The sequence below is a fragment of the Beta vulgaris genome, chromosome 1 (genome assembly GCF_026745355.1).
Source record: "Beta vulgaris subsp. vulgaris cultivar EL10 chromosome 1, EL10.2, whole genome shotgun sequence".
In the NCBI taxonomy this organism is placed as follows: domain Eukaryota; kingdom Viridiplantae; phylum Streptophyta; class Magnoliopsida; order Caryophyllales; family Amaranthaceae; genus Beta; species Beta vulgaris.
In genome coordinates, this window is record NC_079202.1 from 61,946,547 (window position 1) to 61,972,524 (window position 25,978).

General features: G+C 33.3%; 3 protein-coding genes across 6 annotated transcripts; all 3 read right to left on the reverse strand.

The window, feature by feature from the left end:
• On the reverse strand, nt 1–6,557 carry LOC104903568 (uncharacterized). Of its 4 annotated transcripts, none has more exons than XM_010691741.4 (8): nt 6,121–6,557; nt 5,897–5,999; nt 3,573–3,652; nt 2,911–3,219; nt 2,181–2,257; nt 1,161–1,203; nt 982–1,050; nt 1–321 (listed from the first exon to the last, which is right to left on the reverse strand). In XM_010691741.4, exons 1-8 carry the CDS (start codon nt 6,178–6,180, stop codon nt 319–321), a joined length of 744 nt encoding a protein of 247 aa, XP_010690043.1. In that variant the 5' UTR covers nt 6,181–6,557; the 3' UTR covers nt 1–318. The 4 variants fall into 4 exon arrangements, 3 of the variants coding, with proteins under 3 accessions (XP_010690043.1, XP_048502553.1, XP_010689954.1); XM_048646596.2 differs by having other exon boundaries at nt 1–678; XR_791510.4 differs by having other exon boundaries at nt 982–1,203.
• Nucleotides 6,558–9,802: 3,245 nt separating this feature from the next.
• On the reverse strand, nt 9,803–10,810 carry LOC104903507 (uncharacterized). The gene has a single exon (XM_010691563.4). The coding sequence runs from the start codon at nt 10,677–10,679 to the stop codon at nt 10,002–10,004; it is 678 nt and encodes a 225-aa protein (XP_010689865.2). The 5' UTR covers nt 10,680–10,810; the 3' UTR covers nt 9,803–10,001.
• A 5,763-nt stretch (nt 10,811–16,573) lies between these two features.
• LOC104903444 (uncharacterized) lies at nt 16,574–17,645 on the reverse strand. Its single transcript, XM_010691499.4, has one exon. It carries the CDS (start codon nt 17,392–17,394, stop codon nt 16,894–16,896), a length of 501 nt encoding a protein of 166 aa, XP_010689801.1. The 5' UTR covers nt 17,395–17,645; the 3' UTR covers nt 16,574–16,893.
• Between the last annotated feature and the right edge of the window lie 8,333 nt (nt 17,646–25,978).

The following is a 25,978-nucleotide window of genomic DNA, read 5'->3' on the forward strand; positions in this document are numbered from 1 at the left end:
TAGAATGAAGACACAGACTTCTATTACCACTAATTATAAAGTTAAATGGACATTACCTTAAGATAATCAAAATCCCAGGTTGTAAAGCACATAGTTTAACGTAATAACTTACCTAGTTCAACCATTCAAAACCGTGTACAATACACAAAACAATATGGAGAATGGAAAATAGGTAGTACTTCAGTTCATTGACACAAGTGGCTCAATATCAACTTCTTCGAAACTTCAATATAAGTTCGTCACAACCTGGTGCAATCGTTTGCAATAGAACATGCCGCCATCGTCACTTTTAACGAGGAAACTCGATTTCGTACCAGTTTACTGCAGCAGAAGGCCAGAAATGGTCATTTTGAGACCACGGCGAATTATTGAACTCATTCGTAAAAGATTTGCCATTTTGAGAAAACACAGCGAATTACTATACAAGATCTGCTCCTGCCTCCCACCCTCTGCGCATGTTTTGTGTTCTCAAGAACACCTAAAAAATTGTACTCAAAAAAGATAGATTGCAATAGGTAATGGTGCTGTGGGGTTCATAAAGAGCAGGATAGATGGATATGACAATTAACAGTGATCAGAATGACCTTGTATAGTAATTCCACCCAACCCCTTCCAGGAGAGATGAGGCATACCGCAGCACTCGTTTCGCCAAACCGATTTGGCAATAGAAAAGGTAATCTATTTCAAAACGAGAAAATTAAAGTTGCAGTTTCAGCAATTTTCTAAGTCAAATACCTACAGTTGCTATACGCTCCATGCAGCATGATCATGCATAACATGAACAGATAATGCAGGTTACATAAATCAAAGAAGCACATGCCCTGACAAAGTGCAGGCAGAGTCTTCACAATGTCCTGGGCATACACCAATAAGATCACCGCATCGTGTAACATTTGTACTTGTTTGAGTCTGGGAGTTGGTTAGGAAGGTGTTTGCGCAACATGCTAACATGAAGAAGTAGAGTTTAGAAGGTAATAATACCTCTAGATTAGTTTTTGCTTCTTGATCAAACGCTTTACACAGGATCTCATAATTCTTTCCTAATCCTACCTGCAAACAACATATTAAGGAGACACTAGCGCAAGCCCTATAAAGATCAATAAAACAACCACTATCTTGAAAGTGATGGCAGGCATCAAGTGAAATATCAGTGGACATACCTTTGGATCTACTCTTGATGGCGAAATACTTGATATACAATACCTGCAAAAATTATTCATAAAAACCAAATCCACAGAATTCTCATATACAAGAAGCAAGAAACCAACATGAATAAACACAAACACAAGCAACAGCATCCGCTTCTCATGGTAACACAGACTTCGAGTAGCTTTTTAGCGTGTTTATTGTAATTTCATTTGTACAATTTTTCCAATTTTAATTACGATGGAGTTGCTCAATTTGATGTAGGATGGCTGATCACAGGAAACTCCGATTACTTCGGGGATTTTGCCACTAGCTAAGCGACGTCTCACATATTGTGGGAAGATTTTCAAAGAACTATATAATGTTCTTATATTGCTGTAAAACCAAAAAAAATCCAGATTTGAAATACTCAGGAAGTATTGTTTGCTGTGTTTTCATACCCCACCAAACTACAGGATACTGCACCACCTCTGCCATCAGTAACATACGGCCAGTCTATGCATAAAACAATACAAGTTGTTAGGTCACCAGCACGATACTATTGTCCTCCCACTAGAAACAGATATACAAAAGCAAGGATATGAAAGGAAAAGTTGTAATCCTGTTTCTTAACATATTTCTCCACACAAGTCAGTTATTCCCAGCATTGTGATCCCTGTAGTTTAGCTTCAGCATTACTAGTCAGATTCAGATATGTTAACAATATCTTTAAGTAAACACTTCGGTGCTATGTTACTCAGACACAGATTGAGTGTCTACTCGGATACGGGTGTCCAAGTTTCCAACTCGGCTATTTTGTAGAAAAAAGTCAAAATGAAGTATCCAAGTGAATTGTCGTGTTGGACATGACACCCGGTTTTTGAGGTAAATGAAGGTGTTGAAGTAACATCGCTTCGGTGCACTACATCTGTCTATGATCTGTTGTCTGGGAGTACAACAGTACATGTTAGCAGGTTTTTGGGATCAATGAACACTACACGGGCATTTTTAAAATATTGGGAAGACATACCAAACAATAAATATACAGAACTTACCCCAATTTACTGGTGTAGAAAAACATAGCCGATAAGTTTGACTTTTGAACTGTAAGCAATATAGCAGCCATACAATTCTGCACAAGTGAAAAGGACAGGGAAAGGCTATAAATCATACTGGAGACCAAAATTACCCAATAAATCACACGGAAAATCTAGGATTTTGCTAGTGCGCATTTATTAAAAATACCATCCAGCATTACCCATAAACCCCAAACTAGAACAGTCCAAAGCCAAGAAGGAAGATTGAGAAATGTTAGATACATTAAAATCCTTGGGTTCTTTGGATGAGCCATTTAAGCAGTGTTACTCAGACCCGTCATCTCACCTTGACTACCCTTATTAAATCCTTGAGGCTTCGGCGAGGGTATAAACACTTGATAGTTAACAGTTTTAACACTTTATTTTGGAGAAAACGACGGTTTTTCTCGTTCATAATAAAATCAATTCTAACGCTTAGCGTGCCTGACATGATAACATTTAGCATTTCTGACATGAGTACTTAAGTCTAAGTAACATAACATTTACACGAATATGCAGACTTGCACATTTCAACTACTTGCACTAATGTGAATTCCGCTTGGACAGTTGTACTAGTGTGCTTATACTTTATGCTGTTCTTCACGTTTAGAATTTTGACCTCTTAAAGAATTATTTCTAAGATACTTTTCGATTTCGATTTACCAGTCAGACTAGAAAAATAGAGCTTGAAAGTTAATAAACAAACCACCTTATGAGCAATAAGCTCTAGAAGTTGCATCAGGAACTTTCCAAGTCCTTTTCCTTGTATCCGCTGCTCAAGTTGCAACTCATATACATAGAGAACTGGAAGCTCCTCCTCCAGTATAAAACGATAGTGCACAAATCCAGCAACATCACCCTTGTGCTCAATTGTAGGCGTTAATCTCTTCTCCTTATTGCTAGTTAGAGTTGGAACTTCATATACGAATATGTAGTGTGCCTCTGGCGCAACCATTTCTCTATATTTCACCTTTTCTTCTGTGGGCCACTCAGTTCCATAGTGTCGCTCCATGTTTAGCTGCAAACATAAAGAATCAACACTATTGTTTAAAGAGTGATCTGAATTATGTTTGCACAATATTTTTGTACAGGCTCTGTAACAGTGCAGCCTGCTGATTAAAACAAACTTCTATACATTATAATCACATCATAACAAGGACAAGTGATATTATAAATAAACCAATGTGGATGTCAATGCAGACCACAGTTGAAACCTAATAGAATTACTTATTCTCCTACAAAAGCAAGAACAAGGGTAAAGAAAGGAAAACAAAGTAACTACATCATGTAATACCTAGATGGCTAGATCACAAGGCAATGCATAATAGCAATTCACAAACACAAAAGAAGTACAATTCTGATGGTGATTACCTTGAGTAGCTTCTGAACATACTGCTTCAAGGAACGTGATAGCTTGTCACCATGTCCTCCCTCCAAGCACAAAGAGAGACCTTGAGTAGCCACATTTTCATAAAGACAAGTAAACTGGGGTCAATCGAAAATAAAGTTGATAATATGCACCATAATCATCAAAGCCGAACTTCCACCAGAACAGCTATTTCTTCAGAGAAGATTGTTTTCAGATTACCTGTCCAACTATACTAATAGATTGAAAATTATCCCAATGTAATGACTATGTTCTATCACATCTCATAAATTCAATATCTACTAAACCTAGACAATGTGCTGATAACTGATAAGCCAACAAGTGTTACTTGTAGCGAGAAGACAAATTTCCCCAACATTGATGTCTACTGCCTAGATGAATGGTGGATGTTTTATTTAAATTATTGGTCTTTGTAAACTTTGCTTGTCGATAAATATATCAATATCAACTATGTCTTAAGTGCCATCAACATTGTGCTTAACTATTTGCCTGATTGCGTGGGAACATTTCTGTCTCTAGGTAATCAGCCAGCATGCAAAAGGCTATTCTCGAGATATTACAAAGGGAACAAGTGTTTGACTAACACGCATAGTAGTGAAATACAAAGAGTTGTGCAGGGTAACTACTATAGCACCAATTCCAGGGATGATGGACGAGACTTCTAATACCTAGCCAGACCTTCCTTTCATGAACAAATCCCATGCATGAAGGATAAGGTCTGTTCACAGAAAGCAGGATCCTTTTCATTTAGCACGGCGGCTGCCTGGTAAAGAAAGCATCTCAGAGCACTTTTTCACGGAAAAGATCTTGCACATAGCCCTCAAAACTCACATTTCTAATCTCAATTAAGGAAGAAAGTCCCCCCCCCCCCCAAAAAAAAAAAAAACCCGCCAAAATCCAGCATAAGCATGACTGTCAATGAGTTTCATCTTCCATCCCTTTAGCAGCCACAGAAACTCCAGAGCTAGCATTAGGGTGGTGAGCCTTCATTCCTTACATCATTAAGCACTAAACGGTCTAGTGAGGAATGGTGAGATCATCATGAAGTTGAAGTCAATAACCTCGCCTTCTGTATTTATTCTTTGTGAAAATTGTAGCCGCTTTTCATTCTGGTCACACAAACCCATTCTAGGGTCAATTGCGACTTGACAAGTGGAGATTTCAATCCTTGCTTCAAACGCTATATGTTTCATTGTGTTTTCAAGCCTCAATCGAGAGGCTATATGCTTCAACAAGGCAGCAATTTCTCACTTTAAATATTGTCAGCTAACTTGAAGCACCATGGAGACACTAACACAACCACACTTGCATATCAGGATTCACTATTACAGTGAACTTTTTAATCCCCCATATATGAAACAATATGCATTCCTTAAATTGTATCCTCGGAATTTAGAATAATCCCTTGTAATCAAAATAGACCAATCCAGCTTCACCAAAATCATCTATACAATCCAACAATACCTGCAAACTAACCAGAAAGAAGCTAATTGTTCAGGACATCTCCTATCCTTCCTTATATTTGTTAAACCTATGTCTTCTATAAATGTGTCGTGAGAATTTATTTCCTGACTTTCCTCGAAAGACAGTAACCACTTAATCCCAGCTTTTAAATAAGCATCAGTGCACAAATCAGCCTATGTTTCTCCGACTCAGGTACTCATATCGGAACCCATACATGTCTAAGTTTGAATTCTCCCATGATTTTGGCCGAAATTGGAAAGTGTAAATAGTGTATATATCCAAGTGTGAAGAATCCGACAAAGGTACTCTTGGGGAAAAATAAAGAGCACGTAGACTCAGGTCCTACAACATTGAGAGCTTCAAATTTACCTGATTCGATAAAGAACTAATCTTTCATACACCTAAGTCCTAATCCATCTAGTCTTTTGTTAAACAGCATATCAACAGTCAACACTACCTAATTTTCTACTTGAAATATAAACCAATCACATTCCATCTTCTCTTGCCTTTAGATAACACACTTGACACTACTCTATTCAGCAAGACAGCAATTAAGACCACTAATCTCAATCAAGGATGCCATTGTTCATAGAATTCCATAAAATTAATCCCTTCAGCAACCCATAATTTTTATCCCAATTAATTTCACTAACTAAGGGCCTGTTCTCTTCGGCATAAAACAGTTGAATTGAACTGAATTGAACTGAAATGAATAGTGATATGTTAGAGTAAAAATATTGTCTAGAGCTGAATTGAATTGAAATGAAAATAAGCTGGGGAGAACAGGCCTAAAACACATATTTACCCAAAATAAAGAAATACAATCAATTTAGAAAACATTTACCTTGCTGATTATAATGGAGAAAATCTGGAAAAAGTGCAAGAGGGTCTTTGAGGGAAGAAGCAGCTTTAATAAGCCCATCAGTAACTTTCTTCTTCTCTAAAATCTACCATTAGTATATGAATATTACCCACCAAAATTCTGTAAGAAGAAAAACACAAAAATGGCTGCATTTTCCAAATAATTGAAATTAAAAGAAAGTTTTTTTGTGGGTGATAATTACTCACCTCTTTTCGCTTCAATGTTCTCTCTTTTCTTCCATAGATTTCTACATTTTCTCTCTCCATAACAACACCCTTGTCCAAAAAGTTCGAAGCTTTAAAATTTCCTACATTTGAATTCCATGGTTTATGTGCAGCAAGTCACTTTATGGAAATCCATAAACCCTAATTTTGATTTTTGATTGCTGCTGATAATAGTGACAGATTGGGAGATACTTCAGTTTTGATTTTCTTTTCCTTTTGATGAAAGAAAACTGGTAAGTTATGTATCGCTCCCAAAGATTTTCTAGGACGCAGAATATGATCAAAGGGAATGTTTTTTTTTTTTTTTTGTTACAAAATGAGAGGTGAGGACATGTTCTCTTCGACATAAAATAATTTAACTAATTGAATTGAGCTGAATTGAACTGAATTGAATAGTACTTAACTAAATTGAATTGAACTGAACTAAATAGTGATATGTGACAGTAAAAGTATTGTCCAGAGCTGAATTAAACTGAACTGAATTGAGTTGAGCTGAACTGAACCGGATCGAACCGAACTGAATTGAACTGAATATAAGCTAGGGAGAACAGGCCCTTAGGGCACCCTTCTCTCTATCAAAGGGAATGTTGTTTTTAACATAATATAACCAAATTGAATTGAACTGAACTGAACTAAATTGAATTGAACTGAACTGAATTAAATTGAATTGAACTGGTTGTAATTAAACTAAAATTAAATTGAACTAAATTAAAATGAATTAAATTATAATTAATTGAAATGATAATTGGAGCTAAGCTGAATTGAACTCAACTGATTGCAACCAAACTGAATTGGTTGCAACTGTATTGAATTAAACTAGAATGAATTGAAAATTAGTTGGGCATAACAGACCCTAAAACCTAAAGGCTAAAACCCTATAACTAGGTGTATTAACGAGTCAAATTAAGACCCTGCTTGGCTTTATTCGGATTGGGTTGTGATATTTACTCTCGAACTTGAGTTAAGTATTGAAGCTTTGCGAGTTTAAAATTTTAAGTTCAATTTATGTCACAACCCAATTTAGGTTGAAAAATTATGCTTTAAGATTAGGTTTTTTCTAGTTCTTTTGAGCTTCTCATTACAATGGTTGACATTATCATCGTCAAACCTAATCTAATTAATTTTCATAATTTACATGATAAAATAACTAAAAGAGAACTTTTGGTTGGTAAGTTCACAAGTTTTTTGAGTCAGAATTAGCTATGTGACTCATGAAAATTTCGAGCCGAACTCGAATAGTTTACAAGTAACCTAAGCTCATTAACACCCCTAATGTCGACAATGAAAGTTAAAACCTAATATTCAATTTTTCGTCAACCACATATTATTTTGTACAATTGAGAATTGAGAGTAAATTCCATATTTTATTCATTTTGAAGTCCTAGTCCTACTATTTTGCCCATTTAAGTAAAAGTTCAAATTATATCAGTTTATCTTTTTTATTTCAAAACTTTATTGGAGCTCAATTCACAACTAACTTTTGATAAGTTCAAATAAGTTATAGTAGAGGTTAAAAAAAATTCCGATAAGTCAATTTTATGTAAAAAAGACAAAGTAATAAGGAATGTTTAATGAAAATCACAATAAGATAACTAACAATCACTGGCTAATAATATTACTAATTTTACATACGGATGGATGTCAAATGAAAAGAAAACTACTAGACACAAGAATGAATATATTGGACATCTTGAAGCCTGAAGGATACTATATGGAAGTAGTACTTGTGTTTAGTTGCACCATTTACTTTTCACATAAATTCTAAAAAAAGACGATATAAAAGGAAATTGGACTCCTTTACGGCTTTGCCCATCTAATTAGTTCTCTTATTAGGGAAGAAGATAGGTAGTAACAAGGAAGAATCAATAGGATTAGAGAGTTACATCTTGCTAATGTACAAAACGATACATTTTGCATCTTAGTTTTATGCTCTTAAACGATATAAAAAATGAAGGGAAAACTTTGTAGAACCTCATCAATTCCTTTCTTTGCTTGATTATAGCTTGTCACTTGTGACTTATAGATTCTTGTCTAGCCCATTCCCTATATATACTTTCTTCCCTTGACCTTCTAGCTTGCTTTGTGGTTAACCATATCTTACGTACAAAACAAATTATAAATAATTAATATATACTCCCTCCGTTCTTTATTAGTTTACCCAATTTGACTTATAACACTATTCATTATTGTTCCTTTGACCATCATTTGTGCTTTATATGTAAGAAAAAATATAATCATGCGGGATATCTTTGATTCGTCTCAATATGTAGTTTCGGAATATCAAATTTTTATAATTTTTTACAAATACATAATAAGAGATATTACTACTAAAAGTTTTACATCGATAAATGTGAAAAGTCAAAACGAGTAAACTAATAAGAACGAGGTAGCATTTGTTAATTGATAAAACTGTATCATTATTTTAAAACAATTGATGATGATACATATTATCAATAATGATGAATTACTGAATTAGATCGATCAGTCAATTTCTCAACATTATATCTATCTAGAAAATGGGTAATGTAGATTTGTAACACTACCTTTAGAGGTACATATTTTTACAATCATCACAATCAAAAGGATAGGTCAATGGCTAAAAGCTTAAAGCCTATCTCTTGATTTCACGAGATCAAAAGATTTATTCTTCGTTGTTGATTTTGATCATTATTATTTTTAATTATGTATCAATAAGAAATTATAAATAAAAAGAGGAAAACTCATATTTGAAAATTAAACATTGAGATAAATTCAACAAAATTCCGGTAAATGACCAGAATTTCTAATATAATATAATTTATATTATCAAAGTTTATAAAATTTGACCTTGATTTTGTAAGTGTTGCATGAATCACGAAACGTAAAACTACAAGGTTGAAGGTACTACACTACTAGTCTACTACCACAATTCTTGAGGGCAGTAAAGCTGGGCCACTACCAACAAAAAATCTCTCAACATTAATTTTATAGTACCATGCCAAATGGAGGCATCAATTCTACATCTCTTCAATGCTGTCAAATGTCAATTGTTGCTAGCTAGCAATTGCCAATTATCAGCCAAATAACATAAAAATACTTCTTCTAATTCTTAATAAATGCATTATATATTGAGTTTTTACACTATTTAATTATCAATTTTAACCATATTTAATTACAAACTTTTACAAACTAAATGTTTTTATTTCAATTGTTATTAGTTAATCTCAATATATATTTCAAATTATTATTATTTTCATAACCTTTAATAATACATAATTGAAGAGATTGATACTCAAAGTTTTTTTTTTTATTAATATGAGGCACAAAGGCAGTACAAAGTACAAAGAATGGAAGAGAGATTCAAACATGTAACCTATCAATCACAGCACCTCAATCTTAACCATTAGACCAAGACATCCTTGGTAAGATACTCAAAGTTCTTAACAAACAAACAAAGTAATACTTCATCCGTCCCATAATATAGTGCTTGTTTCTTTTTTACACGGTCTCCAAGACTTAACTTTGACATTTAATATCTTCAATTTCGTATTAATAAAAATATAAAAAGTTGATATTTTGAAACTACACATTGAGACGAATCTAACAAGACCCACATGAATATGTTTTTTTATACATACAAATGAGAATATTCGATCAAAAATTTTAAAGTTTAACTCACCAAAAATGAAATAAGCACTATATTATGAGACGGAGAGAGCATAAGAGTATGTGCAAAATCATAAAAGCAATATAGTAGTCCATAAATTTCCCTAACACCTAACCATATAATATACACAAATACGCTACTATTATTACATGATATAGACCAATCATACAAGTAAATATTTATAATAATAAAAAAAACCATAGTAATTCATTAAATGTTAGAAAGAACCTTTAAGATGAAAATTACAGCTAGACACACTACACTGATCAGAGTTACTACAACCTCCAACCGACGAAGAAGACGACGTCGTATTAACACTCCCACTTCCACACTTAGCAACAGTCCTAACACTCTCAATCAACTGTTGAGTTTTATTATCTTGTGACAAAATCTCTGACAAATACTCCGGGTTTATAACTAACCTTACCTTCCATACACCCGACCCGTTATACTTACGTACAACATCCGGGTCGGGTTGTGTTTTGTACACCATCCTCGTAGTTGTACCCACTTGATCAACTGACATTCGATACGGCGTCGTTAAAACACCGTTAATTGACGTTGTAGATGATGATAGTGTGAGAGGTAATAGGTAGTAAAACAATCCGGGTCGTAGGTTATCATTGTGTAAGAGTGGCGGGTGGGTATTCGGGTTCGGGGTAAGAAAAATGCCATGGTTTGGAAACTCTGAGGTGATTTGTTCAGCTGTGATTGGTGCATATAGTTCCATGATTCCACCTGTTGTTGTTACTACTTTGATCATTGATGTTGTTGTTGTTGTTGTTGTTGTTGTTTGTTTGTTCATGGTAGTTACTGGGTGTTTTTGGTAATCTAGCAACGTTGATGAGTTTGTGGTGGTGGTGTTGTAGTAATCTTTGAAAACACAGTTTCCCATTTTTTTAGTTGTGAATGAGAGGAGAGAAAAAAAAATTGAATGGAATTAAGGAGAATGGTTGAAGGATTATGATATGTATGAATGTATGATGGGTTAAATACTAGAGGTAAGAGTGTCAAGCAGCCGACACAAGTATCCTTTGCTTTGGCAAATGAAAATAAGATTTGCATATCTACTGTTAATTTTATAATAATACTTCATCTGTCCTGAAAATGGAACATTTGCTTTTTCACGCAATTTAATATGTTTTTTTAATTATTAATATAGTATTTAGTTATACACACGTAAAAGAATATAAAAAAGTTATAATTTGATAATATGAATTGAGATGAATCTAACAATATGTCACTTGATTGTTTTTTGTTCTTTATATAATGGCGATAAATTGGAATCAAAATTGATCAATGTATAGTGTTATTTCACCCAATATTTCATTTAAAACAGAACGGAGGAAATATAACTGTATAAGGTCTTGTCATTTATATTAAAATGTTTGATATTTTGGACCTACATCTACTTTGGTTAATTTGGAAATCCAACTATTTGGGCCCTCTTAATTTATTATGCTAATAAAGTACTCAAGTAGTACAATTAATTATTAGGGGATAATATCGTTCATACAATTGAGACAAGGATTTGCCTATTTGGATATTTCTAGGCACATTCGTTTTTGGTGAGTGAGTGAGTTGTGCTTGCTCCCATTAATTAGCTTTCCATCAAACGTGTGGATTCATTTCTGTATGAGTGTGTATGGATTGTGGTGTGTTGATAAATTATTACATGCATCTAACTCTCTAAGAGTATTTAAAATGGTGCTTTCGTTGGTGCACTTAAGTCACGCACGCGATTAAGAAGTACTATTTAGCTCGATATTATACTGATTTATACTCGTATAGAATTATAGAGTTTACCCTCAAAAAGACATGAAATGTAGCACAAATGCACAATTGTTGTCTTCTTTTTAGTGAAATCATTGTTGTCTTTTGTGCACAAGTCTCGTGATCCATGTTTGATGCCCTATTGCAAACCATATTATTGTACCTTAATAGTAATTCTAGTTATCAATACAAATTCCACTAGAAATAAGCAGGTGATATGACTACTATCAAAAGGAAGAAAATTCAACTCTATGAATAATAGTACTATCTCTACTTCCAAAAACAAGCCAAAATTATGTCATAATCACAAATATGAATATATATTTTTATATATACAACCAAAATGAACATTTTTTTTTATCATCAAAGCCATAAAATTTGAAGGAGTTCTGTTAATTTGAACATAAAATCTTACGTATGATCATGAGGTAGCAAGCACAATCAAACTTAAGTAGACAATTTGAACATAAGAATATTCTTGTATTAACATAATTAAACAACTAGAGTAAGATAAGAGTACAAGTATATACTAAAAGTATACAATCTCTTACAAGACAAATTCTATTTCGGACAACAACTCTTTGCCGGCAGTTCACTATATTACGAAATTAAGATTGAAGCATAGAATCTTGAGGTTGACGGTTCAGGTGGAAGCTTATAAAGAGAAGATTACAGTCAAAAGGCTCAAGATTATGAACGTGTGGATGCTACTGACTACTTTCAGCGTGAGTCCTATCAAATTCTGTTGGTTCAAAGTTGACTAACAAATTCTACAAACAGGTAAAAAAGCTACTACTGCTAAAAAAAAAGGTAATGGATCTTCAATAAAATGTTTTGTGGGAGATTTTGGTAAGTAGTCGGCATCATCATGACATTCCTGAGACCCCTTTCCTCATATTTCTTTCTCACTTGTGGCAAGTATCAGCGTGGACTCCATTTTGCCGCGTCCTCGTCCCATCCTAAACTAGAAGAGTACATTAAAGGACGGACCTGTTTTTTTGGACGGTGAGAAATTAAACTGCAAGAAAGCTAAACAAAAGGAAATATTTAAACTACACTGCGAGAAACTGAAAAGAAAATAAGTCCATGAGAGCAGGATTGAAAATATTATTTGCATTCTAAGTCTCAACTCAAAAAAAAAAAAAAAAATGGAAGCTCGATGGTAGAGTTATAGAGCTCTCACCCTCATCACCCTTAAGTCGAACACATTGTGGTGATTTTTCTCTAGGCAGAACTCATAATTAATAGAACATTAATCATATTTTCGGATATATCGTGTGTATTGTACATCCACCGCTAATTTTTTGCTCATTTGGAGCATTCCCATTTGTTTATATTTTGCTCATTTGTATATAAGCAAAAAAATAGTAACATACTCACTGTGCACCTATAAATGCATGATAAAAGTTGTATATTATTAGTGTAGAAGAATGGGTTTTCCTCATAGATTAATTTCCTTATAATTCCTTGAGTCTTAAGTTGTACTATCATTGACTATTTAATTAATATTTCTAAATAAAATTTATCATAGTTATGAAAAATTAATGGTGATTTCTTAATATCTAAGAGCATATCTAGCATGTTTTATGCTAAAGAATGTATCTTAGGCCTTGTTCACTTCAGCTTCAAAAAGTAAAATAAAGAAAAATCAGCTTTAAGATGTATAAATCCATTTTTATCCAATAAAGCACCAAAAAGAACCAGTCTCAATTAATATAAATCAATTCCAATCAGCAAAAATCAGTAAACTAACATAAGATAAAATATGAAGGAATCAGCAAAAATCCATTTCAATCAGTTTTAATAAGAGAAAAACAATTTAAAATGAAATAAGTTGTAATCACTAAAATTTACTCTCCATCAGTAAAAAAAATCAGGTGAAATGCAAGATAACATTTTCAAAATACAAATGAGGAATGCACACACTCTAAAACATGGGTGCTACTCTCTACATGCTAATGTTTCTCTCATTAGCCATAATACTATTTTGCACAGCAAAACATTAAGAGCTTGTTTGGTTAATTTTTAAATGCATAGAAAATTAGAATTCTTAGAAAGTAAATATATGTTTCGTTGTTTGGTTGGCAAAAGCATGGGAAGTAAAACTTCCTAGAAGTTCTATTTCCTACGAAATGGAGGAAAAACTTACTTAAGCCCTCCTAGGTAAGTGGAATTTCCCATGTGCAACCAAACAGAAAAAGTACTTCCTACAAAATAAAATTCCATCGATATTGCAAATTCATGGGAAGTTATACTTTCCAACTTCAACCAAACGAGCCCAAAGGTCTAAATTTCACTCCTAAATCAGTAGGAAAGTGTTCAGGAAGAGGGTAGAAAGAGGTAACTTTTGTAACTAGTGTGTAATTTTAAACTAAGATATAGTCAATGATTGATAGTATTATAATTAGCACTCAGACATCCTCCAGATCATGAAAGTGACCAAAAGACTATTTGTCTGGCAAAAGTGTTGGCATCTAAATCTTTACCAAATCAATCAAAAGCATAGAATGTTCATTAGACATTAAAAAGGGATTGAAAAATCCAGGATATGTGGCACAGAGACACCAGCAAAAGTATGAAGCAGTCAACATTTGCATCATAATCTGTGCGAAGAAAACCAGCAACAGACAAGGAGGAAGGTTAAAAAGGAAATCTTACCTCATTCAATATCTAGCCTCTCAACTACTGAGTAAGATATCTGATTTACAGTTTTATAAAAGTGGCAATGACAAAAATTATGAGCATTTGGTGAATTTTCTCAGCTAATAATGTTCAGCAAACAAACATGCATGCTTGGAGGGAGCAAAACTTCTTCCCTTGTTAGATCAAAATGCTCGGTAACGTTACCAGTTTAAAGAGATAATACTAATGCTGAGAAAGCATGCAAGGCTTTAGTAAAGAGAACTGTAAGTTGGAGTTTGGTAAGGCTATAACTGGAGATCTAGAAAGACTATCTAGGACCTTTCGTCTCGTGAAAGATAATCTAGCTCAATATGCTTGGCGTGTTCAGGAAACATAGAGCTCTTCGCTAAACTCATGACTAATATGCACGCCTGTCTGTTATATATCACTGCTGAAGAGTAAATATTTCAAGTGATTACCATTTAGTGTTGTAGAGAAATATATTTCTTGGACTTTCCATTTCACCTTATGTAATCGTGTCGAATTCTTGACTAACATGAGTATGGACACTCAAGACACTAACACTACGACACAAAGAAGAGGAAAATGTTCATAAACTTAGCCAAGTCTGATCCTTAGAAACGTACATGTGTTTGATATGAGTACCAAGAGTCATAGTTTATGGGAGGTTATGCTGCAATGTATGCCCACCTCTTACAGAGCACAAGGAAACAAGCTGACAAGTCACATGTGATGGCTAATTGTCCATTACTGAGCTGAGGGGTGAGAAAAGACATGACAGATCCACCCTTCTATGCGTTCTATAACCACCCAAGAAAAGGAACAAACAAGAAGCTAAAGCCTAAGTGTAAAAAGGAACAAACAAGAAGCTAAAGCCTAAGTGTAAAAAGGGTTGTTTGCAGTTTGTCTTTAATGATAAAGAATCTGACATACATAAAAAAATGGCTTAGGACAAAGTAACGAATGCATTGAGGCACCGGTCGTACGAATGCTCAGCTCAAACAAAGTAACGACTGTAAGCAAAATTGGCATACTGTTAAATCACGTCTATCACACCAGGTGAAAGGGGGGAGGTTTTCAATGGTAGACAATCTAAAATCATTGACAAACCAATAGTGCATAAGTTACTACTCACAACCGCCAACCAAGTAATTGCTATTGCACCGCTTTGTTTCAAGAAAACTAAAATTCCAACCACAAATCTAATCATATGCGATTAAATCCAGCACTCCAGCAAGCTGGACGACCCATTAAGCTATCAGTTAAGATTTACCAGCATTGGAACTGAATGACCGTGATTAGCTAACAAAAAAGTGTCAGCTGACAATAATTATACGCACTCATAACCAAAAACATAATTATCAATCAACATGCATGAAACACAAGCTCCTCGCATAGCACATAATGAACGAATCCATTCCTAAACCAGTGTTAGTAGGACTCTTAAATCCAACAGATGTAGAAGGTCTAAAAATACATAATTACACACAAAAACTATACTTTGAGATAGACAATAACAATATGAAACTATCTAAATCAGTAAATCTGAACTCTGTATACAATTATCAAATATCAGAACCAAGCCCAAGAAACATAGCTCCAACACCGAACACCACAATGTCCCAAAGCTTCATCCTCCAAATATAAAAAAAAGTTCCCACTGCTGGACGGTTGTTATGTGATTCATTATCTAAGATGCATGAATGAAACACATTCATGAATACAGATAGGCACATGAAGTTTTGGCTCCATGAAATGTCACCTTTCGTATTTTATTATTGATTGCAAGCACATATGCAATCATCTGGTGAGTCTACATCCATCAAATCTAGTATATATAACAAAGAGTACTCGTCCATCCAAAATATTATCGTGGAAGCCATTTCTATAACCATCCAAAACACCATATCTTGAAGCTCAAAGATGCTCTAATGCCTTACAACTTGACCATTTCTTTTCTTGTTCATTTCGCATTCTCTATTCCTGTTATCCAAACCACCATCTCATCCTCTTCCTTAATCACTTCCTTGCACCTATTCGATACAAAACTATCTTTTATGCACCTAAGAGGAGTATCAGAGATACAATGAGCCTCAAACTAGCAATACCCCTGCTTGCTCTCATCAAACTCCTTATAAGTTCCACTTATTTGCCAATTTGTTCTTTTAGGTTCATCCGGGAGAACTTTCAGGTAATATGACAACAATAATTACTCGAGACTATATCCAACAAAGAGACACAAAAGGCCAAATGCTCATTCATTTTCTTCTACTACTCATGATGTAGAACTTTGTTATTCTAGTTTTTAGCTAAGCTCAGATCATTTCCAGCTAATATAACAACAATCACACATACAGTATCAGCCAAGACAAATCCAACAAAGAATCACATTTCACTTCAAATTTGCTTATTTATGCAATGCAACAAGTAACATTCCTTCCTACAATCCATGATGACAAAATTCACCAATTACCATATCATCAAAAAAAATTACAAAAATCATTCTACAAACAAACAATCTATATTACTTGGACTCTTCATTTTACCTCAAGTCATCCGACACGGGTATGAACACTTAATACTTCATTCTTGGCCTTTGACCGCATCCAGACACTTGAACACGTACTCATGTCCAACATGGGTATTACCCGAGTCCGAGTAACATAGCGAACAATAGAACTCACAAGATAAAATCATTCCAATACCACAGTAGCACCAAGTGCCTTCAATTTCTCAATAATAGCTTCACCTTCTTCTTTAGTAACCCCTTTTTTCACAAATGCAGGAGTTTTCTCCACCAAATCTTTCGCTTCCTTCAACCCTAAATCTGTAAAACTCCTAACCTCTTTTATCACCTTTATTTTCGCACCTGCATCAAATTTCTCCAACTTCACATCGAACATTGTCTTCTCCTTGGGCTCAGCCTCCGCAGTGGGCTGGGCCGACCCAGATGAAATCGGCCCAGATGCGAGCGAAGATGGGCCTGAATTCTTCAAACCCATCTTCATACGAAATAGTATAGCGTAATCGTGAAGCTCAACTGGGTTGAGTGATAGTAACTCATCTGCAATTCGATCTAATTTCTGGGGTTTTGTTGATGTTGATGTAGATAGAGAATGAGAGGAGAGAGAAAATAATGGAACGCATCGTTTTAGAATGTTCTTTGAGGGTATTTTGGTGATTATTGAACGCATCTTCTTTTTCTTTTTCTTTTTTTGAGATTTTAAGCTTTGAAAATGGAGGAGAGAGATTAATGATTAATGAATTTACAGGATTTCTGGGTTTGATTTTTAGGGTTTTACAGTCGGAAATTGATTTGTTGAAGAAGATGGAGTTGGAATGGGCTAATCAAATGGATAGAAAAGCCCAAACATTACAAGGCCATTATATTGCAATTTGTAAAGAGCCCAAAGGTCCATGTATAGGTGGTAATGAGCTTAACTTGCTTGCAAATTATTTGAGCACAACTCAGAATTTTCTAGAGTCGAGTATAGCATAGTTCAATTCGAAAAATTTGTCATCAAGTTCGAAATATGTTTTAGCTATATTATTTTCCAAATTATAAAAATTAAGTGAATTTCATACTCAAATTGTGTAAAGTACTTGTGAAAAACTCAAAGTAGTCTAAATTGAACTAGAAAATTTAAGCTCGGAAAAGCTCGAGAATCGATTCGAGTTCGAGTAGAATTGTTACGAGCAAGCCGAACTGAGCAACCCCAGTCCTGGTCTTGATTCGGCTTGTTAACATTCCTTGGTTTTATGGTTAAAATTTTAGGGTGGGGCATTGGAAATACTTTGGTGAGTATTATTATTTGGTCTAAGGTTATGTTTATTGAATGACGGGCCCAAGGAAAAGACAACTTCCATTAGACAAAGTAAGAAGAGGATGGGCTGATGTTGTCTGCTGAATGGATTAAGGTAGGGCCTGTGGCTCCACATAAGGGGCCTTTTGTGGGCCTTACTACCCTGTATAATCCAGTCAAGTTTTAACGAGATGTTTGGATTGATTTAAGATATACTGATATGGGATTGGACTCGTCCATTTTACTAGTAAATTCAATTATTTTGTTATTTCTAGGCCTAGGGTATCCCCAAACTTGAAATTTCGAATTATTATAAAAGTGTCTCAAGCAAGTAGCCGAATTCTAACGGCCCATTTATTAGTCGTTAATAAATATTATCAACAGTCCAAGAGAGGAAATATTGACAAAGTATATATTGATAAATGAGATTATTATGTATTTGCTGAATATTATTACTATGAATTAGTGACTGAATCTTTGCTATCCGTTGTTATGTTAAAGTTGTTGATTTAAGGTTTTACATAGATGACTTCGAATTTTGTTGAAGGTATAGTAGTTAAGTGAGAGAAGGGTCATTATTAAAGGAATATACAGCATGGCGAATGTAATACTTCATCTATTTATGAACTAAACAGTGGAAATAAGGGAAATGGAAAGATCATTTTGAAACTGAAGGAGTAGTATTTAGTAATTCTATTTACTAATAGTACCCAATAAGTGCATAATTTTTGGATGATTGACATTTGACAATATTTGCTGTAAAGATGTAGGACTATGGAAGAAATGAATAGTTTGACTTGATACCAAAATACTAGTATCAAATCAAACAATTATGTAGGTAGGGACGACAAAAGCAAAAACCACATAGGGTGTTGAAATTAAGACTGAGCATAAACTACTAGCTTTTTCCATTTAGAATACAAAGTTTGCGCCAAAAATATTTAGAAAAAACGGTGTATGTTGTATATTTCTATCCAGCAACAATTGTTTTTTATAACATAAATTATTATAGTAGGCGATCTAATTTTAACATAAAATTAGACGAAATTAATACTAAAATTTTCTAACAAGTCCATTTTATTTCACTCTAACCTAACACTATTCTAGGTATTCCTTATTTTCTCTTTTCCTTTCTTTATTTTCTTGATTCTCGGACTACAACAAGCAATTTCAAAAAATAACTCGATAGTCTTACGAAACGGATTAAATTAGTCACTAAATGGATTAAACTAGTCACTAAACGAGTTAAAGAATATCATCACTGAATCAACTAAACTGGTCAAGAAATAAATTACACGGGTCCCTAAATAGATTAAACTAGTCATAATAATTAACCTTCTCTTCTTAATATTGAGCTTGGACCGTGCCTAATTTTAAATTAAAAGTAGACGGTCTTTTACAAGACCAATTGTTTTAATAATATTGCAATGATAATTTACAAAGGATATATGCAAATCCAAATTCTTTAACATCTATTGGAGTAATATTACGTCTTCGCAACATCTTTCATCTTTTAAAATCATGATATGGTCAATATATATCAACGAAGTTCATTGGAGAAATAAATTTAAGAAGGTCTTTACGTTATATCAGTTTTAAGACTTGTTTATCATACCATTTAAATATTAAGTCTAGGTTAGACTTTAATGTAGCGACTATAGATTTGCTAATTAGATGTGAGTGTGTAAACTAAATTACAATTCCATATGTAATTTCAATTAGGAATTGAAAATTCTTTGAAATAAAAACTTACTTCGTCTGTCTCGAAATATAGTTTTTATTGTTTTGTATAGTCTCCAAGACATACCTTTAACTTACAATATCTTCTATTTCGTATTACTCCCTCCGTTCCAAAATATAGTTCCCATTTCTATTTTGTGAGTCAAATTTTTAAAACTTTGACCAAATATTCTTACAATGTATACAAAAAAATATATTCATGAGGGGTATTGTTAGATTCGTCTCAATGTGTAAATTCGTAATATCAATTTTCTATATTTTTTACTAATAAAAAATAGAAAATATCGTAGGTCAAAGGTACGTCTTGGAGGCTCTATAAAATGAAATGGGAACTATATTTTAGGACGGATAGAGTAGTAAAAAATATTAAAAGTAATTCATCAATTCTTGTACAATTATAGATGTTAATAGTTAGAAATGTATACTAGCTAGTAAACATGCGAAACTGATATGTCCCAATTAAAAAACACCGACAGGTTACTCCACAATATTCAGTAACTCCATTGACATTATCAAAGAGCAGAATGTTATCTAAGTGGACAACAAATAATTGAGGGTATGAAAGTTCTTTTGATCAAGCTTTTAGGATGTTTTCGGCACAAGTTTTATAGGTAGCTTTTAGTTGATTCAGTCAAAACACTAAGAAAAAATAATAGTGTTTGGCAAGATAGTAGTGTAAGTAGATTTTAGTAGTACAAGTAGTGTTTAGTAGTCTTTGTCAAAATACTAAAGTGTTGTTTCAATTTTTAACTAGTTATTTGTAAATAACTACTTTCACAGCTTCTTTTACCGAACATCAATATCTTATACCGATACTTAGACAGCTAACAGCTAACAACTACCAGCAAAGCTAACAGTTACTCTCACAACTAATAGCTACTACCACAACTACTATTGTCGAACAGACGAACACGTCTTTAAACGAGCTAATTAGGTACATTTTTTTTCATGAGTGAAAATGGCAAACATCCCCCCCAAAACCCCTGATTGGCTAGTCCAGTGGAGTACATGGTTAATTGGTTACCACCAATATGCAATATGCAATATGCAATATGCAATATGCAATATGCAATATGCATGGCTGATTAAAGCTAGCGATGTAATTCCCACTTCTTTTTTGTTTCCCTTCCCCACCACACCACCACCCCCTCCCCCTCCACACAAAAAGGTACTTCCATAAACGTTAACATATTGTGTAACCTATAATTAGGATTATTCTTCGGATCTATAAATTAACAAGGATCATTTTAGATTATAAAATTGCACACAAAACGATGATTAATCGATCAACAAGAACTAGAAAATTATTTTAAGGTATATTTGGATTGATATAGACATAGTAAAGAAATTCAAAGAGATATTTTAAGGTATATTTGGTACAACGATTATCCTATTAATTCCTAATCACTTCTTTTGTTTAATTTCTTGTTTCTATATACTTTTACCAATTTTCATTGTAAGTTTTCCTATAAAATAGTTGCTCTGTATTAGGGTGTGTCTGTTTAATAATTTTGAGCTATTATCTGAACTGATATTGAAAATTATTTCTATAATTATTTTTATTAAAACTCTTCGTAACTTGATTAATCAACTTAAGTTATATATGAACTAAAATCTAAAATAAGTCAATATAAGTTGAACCTAATACTGCATTACTATTGGCTCCACGACTACTAGATGATAAGAGGGTTTTCACCTTGAAAATTGAAATTTAAATATAGATGTGATATATTATAGATTTTTTTACGCATAGTACACTCGGTTCACCAGAGCTTAGTCCCGACTACATCCGGATTGACTTGTGTCACAAACCTGCTTTGGGTGGGTGAATCTCCCAATAAGAGTTTCTGCATACGATGAGCCTCGAACCCGATACTTTCCTTAAGCGACATCAAATTGATTGCCACTTGAGCCAACTCTTATAGATTTTAAAGATTTTTATTGATTGAAATATTAATATACTTCATCAATTACTTAATATGGCACATAATATATATATATAACAATTGCACCACCATAGGTCCATACCCTTTATTTTCCCATGTCATCCCTATTCTAAAAAGACTACCAACATCCTACTAATAAGCTAGTGATAAGTGATAACTACTAGTCTACTACAAAGGACCACAACCAAATTAGCCAAAATCAAATGACCTTTTTTTGACATATCTTATTTATATCTGTGGGTCTTTGATCTTTATATATACCTCTTAAACATAGAAGAAAACAAGTACTTACACCAGCAATTATGTCATGCATCTAGATGATCTAGCTAAAACGTAACAAGACAACATGTCAACATAGATGAAGTGCCCTAAAACTTTGGGAATCGAAGAATACAGATATGGTCAAATTGGTCAAAAGAGGGAATGAAATGAGGTTGTTTATTAAGCATATAAAACAGTAATTAATCAAAAACATATATACTTATAGAGTAACAAAGAGCTAAGAATAGCCAAGAGGTCCGAGGCTGTCAAACTGGCAAAGTGCATGTGCAAAGGCCTACTGACGTATTTGTCTGTCTTTTTGGTATGCCTCTCCTTCCTTTCTTCCTTTGGAGTTTGGAGTTTTAGGTTGTGCGGGACTGTGGACTGTGGACTGTAGACTGTGGGGGCGTGAGTTGGAGTTGCCTTTCCTTTTCTCCCCTTCTTGCCTTTGCAGTCTTGCATGTGGATCATTACTGCTCCTCACTTTATCAACCATTATTTTTCTATTGGTCCGAAATCCAAATACCAACTCCTGTTAGGCTATTATTATCTTGTAGGCCACATCAGCTCAGAGGGCTGAGTACAAGGTTAAACAACTCAGAAGTAAATGTCACAACATATTGTTGGGAAGAGGATTCGAACCCTGCGGAAATGTCCTCTAATTCGGGGTGGTACTACACTGACGTACCACCTCTCCCTCATTATTATTCTATATAGTACTCCTATATACTAACTATATTAAATCATACGGTTATTTCTCCAAAAATCCAAACAAAAGAGACTTATGCAGTTATGCTCCTTTTTTGGGTTGAAATGAGCTAAATAACTGAAGTGAGATGAGTTGGACAAAACTGAAATAAGCCCCCAACCCCTCCCCCTCCCTTTGGCTGCCAAGGGGTAGGGTTAGGGTAAGGGGGAGGGTTTAGGGGTAGGATTAGTGTTAGATTAGGGTTAGGTTTAATTAGGATTAGGGGTTAATGATGGTAAAATCGTAAATAAATCTAACGGTAGGTTAACGGCAGTTAGGAAAAGGATATCTGGTGCACAGTTTTCGAAACTCAAGGATATACGGTGCATTTCTGAAACATTGAGGGTATATGATGAATTTATTGATTTGTCATAGGTATTTGGTGAAATAACCGTATGTTTTATTATATTCGTAAACCGTAATATTCCTACTACAGTACATTCGCAATTTTTTTTGTTGGTATTGCTATGGTTTTAACTTTTAAAGGGACTAGCATTTTTCATTGAATATAAGTATATAACCTGATACTGGACTACATGTTAATTAGTTCCTTTCTTATAATAAATCGAAAGGCACCTGGAGTAGAGCCTTCAACTAATCATTCGCAGATGCAGTATACACCAACAATCCAACATACATATTCTTAATTTTTTACTGCAATACAACTAACTTTAACCATAATCTTTAACTGAAAAACCGTTCTCTCCTGGTCAATTGTCAAAGTTCATAAATTCAACGTACTATATTATACTCTAAATCATATAGAGTACTATTATACGACTAATGTAATTTTTATTCATCTGTTAAGTATAAATAACTGAGTCATTTATGTAACTTTTCAGTAATTAAAATCAACAATGCCTTTTTATGAATGCATGCGCATTTAAAGAGAAGATCTTTAAAGGTTAATCATGAAAAGAAGAGCATAATACGAGAAAAAAAATACTCTTAATTAACATTATCATAGTGTCAGGAGTTGGTACTAAACATTGAGGAATGAAGATCTCAAGTAGTTGGGTAATGCTACTTAATAATGGCCCCCAAATTTGTTCGTATGTCCGACCATCATGCAAACACAAATTAAAAGGTGGTTTTAATTAAGTACGGATAAGAGTTGTATATCATCTTGGACAAAAGAGATAGAGTACAAAATTAGTGAATAGCGGAATTATTTACATATTGTGTACATTTATAATATCAACTTTTTATATTTTTTTACTAATACGAAATAAAAGATATCATAGATCCAAAGTATGTTTTGAAGATTGTATGAAGAGAAACATGAACTATATTTTGGGACGAAAGGAGTAATAGTTTATGAAAGTAGTTTGTAAATAAATAGCTAATTGATTTACTTTTTAAAAAGTAATCTACGATTTCACAAGTAGTATGCATGTAACTTATGGAAATAAACAAAACCCTACCATCCCCCTCTCTTTTTTTCTCTCTAAAATCCTAGCCTCCCCTACTCCTTTTTCATCAGTTAGGGGTTGCCATGGATGATTTCATCCATGGTAAGCCCTCCTTTCCTTTTTCTTTTCACTTTTTAGTTTATTTTCTTGTTTTGTTGAATAGATTAATATCTCTTTATAAGATTTCTTCAAATCCTGTCATGGGGTTTTTAGTCTCTATTGTGGAGATCTCCTTCTCCCCTATGGAAGTTGTGAGTGTGGTTTTTTTGTTTTTAGGTATGAGAAATTGTTCTTATTGGTTAAAGTTCAAGACTTAACATGAAGGTATTGGAATCTCGGATGCGGTTAACATGCATGGCTCGATCAAAAATGCTCTTCCCAAACTATGTCATAATGATAGATTTTCTCATGATATCATCAATAGTTGTTTGATTCAACAAATATAATGGGGATGCGGTGTATTGCTCAATCTAGTTCATTATAGTTTCTTCGAAGATGAATTTGATTTAACCTTGTTTAATTGTATCTCGTTTTTCTTTAATATCCATTGTAGATGTCGTTTGGCCTTCAATTAATGAAAAATTCTCTTTCAAAAAAAATCTACTATTTCACAATCTCGCAGATATTATTTTTGGCAATTAATTACTCCTGAATAAAACTTTCTTTTATGTTTGAAGACCTCATTGAATAGAAATCACGTGTCTATTACTCCCTACTGCCTACACGAGGCAAATTAAAGGAAAAGAAAAAGTCATACTATTTACATTTAGGCTTCGTTTGGTAGGGCGTAGAATATTTTTAGTGTAAAATGATTTTCATGCAAAATAATGTATAATGTAGAACGCAATTCCAAAATTAGTTTTTCGTTATTTGGTTCCATGTAAGAAAAATAATGAAATGAAATGAAATGAAAATGAAAAGGAAAGTAAGAAAAACTAGTTTTCCTTTCATTTTGAATGAAAAATAGTTTTCCATCATTGTGAGAGTAATTTTACCCCAAGAAATAATGATTTGATACTACTTTACCGATCAAACAATGTAAAACTGAAAATAGAGGAAAACAGTTTTCCACAAAAATATTTTACACTCTACTAAATGGAGCCTTAACGTACAAATTGTGTTATATTCCAGTGAAACAAAACTGCAAAAGTAAATCATGTATAGATTGTGTGAGCGTTATATATATAAACACCTAGTAAACTTTTTCAAAGTGATGGATCAACTATAGTATTTAATTAGTACAAGAGTACTACACTTAGTATCAAAGTGAATATACGCCTAGTTAATGGACCAAAAGTTGATTTAAATTTAGTATTTCATGCAAGAAAGAGATGTGCACAGCTAAAAGCTGAATACTGAAGGCATCATAGTACATATAATGGGGATCACATTACACTTTTGACACTATATATATTAATGTTTTTTTTAAAAGAAATACTATATTAATGTTTTAACTTTTATTATTAATTTGTAAACTAAGGAAATTGAAATAAGGAATAGAATTTTCCGAATAAACTGAGTTAGATAAACTACTCTTTTTATTTTCTTTTGTTTTTTTAATTTGGATTTTTTAAAGAGACAAAAAAGTCAAATTAATTAGGATGAATAAAAGAGATTGAAGGAAGTATAAATCATCAAAGTTTTCTAACTATGCCACAAGTTAGATGATCAAAAATAGAGATAATTATGTATGATTTTTTTAATTTGGATTAATTTTGAAATAAACTTTTTTTATAATGATATTTTATATACGATTTTGATACAAGGCATAGGTTAGAAAAATCATATATTATGGGTTAAAATAAATTATTTGTCAAATTATTGATAAATAATAAATTGATAGAAAAAAATTATTCTTTTAATTTAAT